At 44.5% G+C, this 4,670-nt stretch overlaps 2 protein-coding genes across 2 annotated transcripts; both read right to left on the bottom strand.

Moving 5' to 3' along the window:
• Nucleotides 1-2,231: 2,231 nt before the first annotated feature.
• LOC138944579 (uncharacterized) lies at nt 2,232-3,240 on the bottom strand. Its single transcript, XM_070315402.1, has 2 exons — nt 3,235-3,240; nt 2,232-2,972 (listed from the first exon to the last, which is right to left on the bottom strand). The coding sequence occupies exons 1-2, from the start codon at nt 3,238-3,240 to the stop codon at nt 2,232-2,234; spliced, it is 747 nt and encodes a 248-aa protein (XP_070171503.1).
• A 13-nt stretch (nt 3,241-3,253) lies between these two features.
• LOC138944578 (uncharacterized protein F54H12.2-like) lies at nt 3,254-4,435 on the bottom strand. The gene has a single exon (XM_070315400.1). The coding sequence runs from the start codon at nt 4,433-4,435 to the stop codon at nt 3,254-3,256; it is 1,182 nt and encodes a 393-aa protein (XP_070171501.1).
• Between the last annotated feature and the right edge of the window lie 235 nt (nt 4,436-4,670).

Genomic DNA, 4,670 nt, shown 5'->3' with positions numbered 1-4,670 from the left:
TGCGCGGGACTTAGCGCGCCGTATTAATGGCGAGTCCGGTCGAGTTAATGGCGTTCGCGGAATTACTGGCGGTGCGCGTATAGCGCGTTATAACTTTACTTGGGATGGTCTTTCCTCGCGGAATTCAGGAGTGTAACGGTTGACGGGAACACCCGTCAATGGCGGGGAACTCCCTACCATTGGACGATCGCCGTTGCACGTAGGTAGTCGGATTTATTTGAGGTGCCGAGGACTCTCGGTGGAGGCTGAGTACGCCCAACCCCGCTTTCCTCTCTGGTGTTACTCTGGACGGATCGCTCTCGGAGATGCCGCAAACTCTCGGCGGAGGCTGGATATTCCCAACCCCGTTTTCTCTCTCTTTGAGTGGTTATAGGATCGTAGCGGATTTCCGTAGGCGTCTTACAAACTCTGGCGGTAGCGGAAGATCTGGTTTCGATATGCTGAAAAGTGCCCTATTTATACCGCTTTTCGGCGCGCGCGCGCTTGCGTAATATGCCTTATTGTTTTAAGGCATATTGTTTATCGGTGAACCGGCGCGAGCGACTCGGGTATTTTCGGAAAGGGTCGGGACGGTTACCCGAGCGCGGCAACGGTTCCTGGTACTCGCGCGCTTAAACGGCGGTCATAAATCTGCGCGTTTCTCTATCGTTAGTAGATAGTAGGCACTATGGGGCGTCAAAACAAACTCCCACTCCTCGACCACTGGCGCCGACCCCCTGCTGTGACGGTCTGAGGCCCTCCCCCCTAAGGGTGTCTGTGGAAAAAAAGTGGAGGGGACTCGTGGACGTCTACGAGGCAATTTTCTCTTTAAATTTTTTTATTTTTTTTTTATTTTTTCGGTCGCGTGAACATGCTCGGGCTCGAACCTGGGTCCTCCGCCTCTCCAAACTGGGTCCTAGTATGCTGAGCTAGCTGAAAACTTATTAGAATAGAAGTTAAACGTAGTATTTGTAGAGAATAATCCAGCGCTAAGATAGGGGTCCTGACGGTCCGATTGGTTCTCCCCATAGTGCCCAGTCCTCCGATTGGTTCCGTCGGTTCCGTCGATTTAAAAAAGCGGGTTGGAAAAACGAGCCAAAAAATAGTGCGTGGGAGAAAGCGGGCAAGATGTCTGACGGAAAGCAGACGTGACAACAACCGACAAAATGGCGACTGTCGAGACTGGAGATGCGTCTAGACATAAGGCACCCAGCCTCCCCTCCCCTTACGGAAAACCGAAAGATATCGTGCGGTATACAACATCGTCCCATCGCCCCCCTTAGAGAAAAACCAGGGGAGATGTACGCTATATGACGCCCGCTCTCTTCCACCCTTCCTGTTGAAAAGAGAAAAATTGGATAAGGTACCGCTAGAATAAACTAGATGCTATGACGTGGTAACGAACACGTGCGTGCATGTACGGGTACGATTGTCCGAGGGGGGTGAGCCCCGCTGCACAGGTAGACATACGGTAACAATATCGCTGGTGACGTTAGAAAGGGTCTTGAAATATATACGGGTACCTGAGACTGTTTGACGTTGAGACTTAGGGCAGAGTCTAGGACGTCACTGAGACGTCGGGAAGAAAGGAAGGGAAGAAAAAAATTAAATAATTTAAATAAAAAAAAAATTCTACATTTATTGTTATTAATTTTACATAAATCAATATTCTTATTGTATATAATTAAGATATTACATAGAAGTACAACGTCTACATCGTATTACAGTTCGAATTACATGATTAAACACGGCAGCGCATAGCGTACAATGTTTCACTTGTTTCTTTTTTCGCGAAGAAAAATTTTACGAAATAAGTGTACGATTAAGCGATCATTATGTTCACAATCTTCGGTAAAAAGACTAAGAAACCGATTAAGATCATAACCGTTGCACATATAATATAAAAATACGCAACTATATTGTCCACATGTTTGAGAAAAAATTCCTTGTAATTGTTGAATACTCCAACGATGGATGACGGAGTTTCGACGAAGTCGGAGGAGAAATCCGGGGTGCAAGGGTGGTATTCCGTATCTGTCGAAGTATGTGCCTGTACCATGCTCGTCGAGGAAGAAGGCGACCCAGTGTTCTCCAGGTCGATTGTCCAGGTCATCCGTATTAGCGACGATGGCTGTCGACCTCGTCCACACCCTCGGGACTCTGTCGGCTGGATAAACTCCCGCATGCCTGGCATTGATGTGACGTAATGCTTGTAGAATTTCGCGAGAGTTCATTATTTTGACAAGGTTTTTTCAAATTTTCTCTTCTTCTTCTTCTTCTTCTTCTATTGATCGCTCAAATTTTTGCAGATTTTTTTTCTTTATTTCATTTCTTTCGCGGAAAATCTCATCCGCTCTACTGATTTCCTCGTTTTCGTTGTCCTCGTCGTCGTCGTCGTTGTCGCCGTCGGTGTCGTTGGCGATATTATTTTGCTCGATCAACCAATATTTTAATTTATATGCGTTGCGTAATGCGCAATGAAATACACCGAATTTTCGAAATCCGTGATAACCACAATATCGTCCACGCGCTTCCTCCTCCGACAGATTTTTGAATGCAGGGGAAATACCTTCCAAATTATATACATTTCTGGAGAGTAGATTTTCCAAGTAGTTTACTTTTTCGTTACCTCTGACATAAATGTAACATGCTTGTCTTGTTATTTCACGTAATTGCGTTGTAAAATATTTCGGATTAGCTTTACCGTCGAACCATTCGATACTATGATAATTTCTCGTGAGCCAATTGTTTTCATGCCTTACTTTTCCTGGTAAATCGCCAAATGAATGCGGAGGCATTATAATCCAATGTCCGACGAATAGAGCGTCAAGCGCGATAACAGCAACTTCCTTAGGGATAAATTTCTCATTGGCATCGCGGAAACCCTGTATGTCGATGACGATATCCATTTTGCGAAGACTGGAGCGCTCACGATAGCGAGGTTTAAACTGCTCGCGAAGCGTCGACGTTCGTGTTTCGAATGAAACTGAATCCTTTTTTTGTTACATTACACAATTTTTGATATTTTATGCTGTTGGCATTTTGATCGAATGTGGAGGGGAGAAAAAGGAGGGAAATTTTCCGAGTATTACGTTGTAACGGTCAAACACCTGAGCGCGATAAATATCTAACCGGCAAAATCGACGATGACTTGACGTGATGAATCGATTTTAATTACATTATCGAATTCGGCGTAAATAATACAATTAACGGTCTCAGTGAGAGCCTTCTCGAAGCGCACTTCTAATCGTAAACTGCCATGCCTCACGAGATTTCAATGCCCTGCGTAATTAGCAGACAGATCGGGTGTGAGATCAAAAGCGAATAACGTATATCCCTTGGAATAATCGTCTCTACTTATAGAATTTCCCTCGTTCAAAAAATGGATGCCCGTTCCCGCGAAGAGAGTTTGATAAGCTTCGACGTAAAGCGGTTCCTCCGGCGAGAAACCCGGTTGTAACGGTCTACTAGGAATTTGCATACCGTCGACGTATAGCGAGAAGAAATTTATTCCATAATTTTTGAAATTAAACGGATTTAATTTTCTATCTCCGTTAAACGCTTTATTATTAACAAATCCGACTATTATCCTTTTCGGAAGTTGACCGAGTATTACATTATCTAGCGATTCACCCACAACACCACTATGAATCGTAAATGTTTTAACTTCGACTCTCGTGAGCGGATATTTGGCCGTAACTTTACTCAACATTCTAGCGTGCGCTAGTAACAATCCTGCGCTTATTTTCGCCCTTCTCACGAGTAAACTCGCATCCTGTATATGAATTTTCGACGTTGAACCGTTACTGTCCATAAGACAAAACGAATCTTTCGAACGAACGAGTCTCAAGCGTACTTCTACGCCGTTAATTAAAAATTTGTCTTGATTGAAAACGTCGCAATGGAGATGTCCTATAAGATCTAGCGCTCGCCCGCCGTGAATGTAACGAGCGCGCCTCACGAGAGCGGAATTTGGCGATTTTGATTCCACCGGTTCGTCCATTTGATCGGGTGTATCCGCGTCCCATAGACAGGAGGTTAGATGGGAAGTTTTTGCGGGTGAAGAATAATTTAATAACGCCTCGATGTACGCGCGGTACGCATAAGCGTTGTTTGGAGGCGACACGAGCTTTTGGTTGAAATACACGTCGATCTGATTGAACATGGAATGAAGTAAATGATTTACGGGGCCTATAGTGACCGTGGCGGATGTGCCTGCAGTATGTCCCGACATTTCTACGCGTACGCGAAGACTTAACATGGTGTGCGTGAGATCTAAATATTTTTCTCCGTGACCCGGGATGACGAATTCTATCGGGGAATCATCCGAGAGCCAAGTCACGGGTTTGTAATGAATCCATTGCGAACTCTCGATACTTGTTTGCGTGGGAGGTAAGGAAAAGAGATCGAGTTCGCTCTTTAAACACTCACTCGAATGCGTGTGAAGAAAGGACATGCTTATTTACCACAATTTTTTTATCGTCGCTGTAATTCTAGCTGGTAGATGTGTTTAGAATATATACCGTTTAAGAAAATATGTCGGATACGGTGCTCTTTTTACCGGTTTTACGCCGTTTCGCGGATGTCTTAAATCTTTTCACCGTTGTGCGATTTTTTTTTCTCTTATTGTTCGCTGTTTTTGTATTTGTCCTTTTTTTCCCTCGCGTCTTGCACTTTGACGAATTTTTCTT

Source organism: Polyergus mexicanus, unplaced genomic scaffold (genome assembly GCF_030449975.1).
Source record: "Polyergus mexicanus isolate NDT 795.1 unplaced genomic scaffold, iyPolMexi1.0 SCAF_281, whole genome shotgun sequence".
In the NCBI taxonomy this organism is placed as follows: Eukaryota; Metazoa; Arthropoda; class Insecta; order Hymenoptera; family Formicidae; genus Polyergus; species Polyergus mexicanus.
This window is presented reverse-complemented; position numbering and strand designations above follow the sequence as displayed.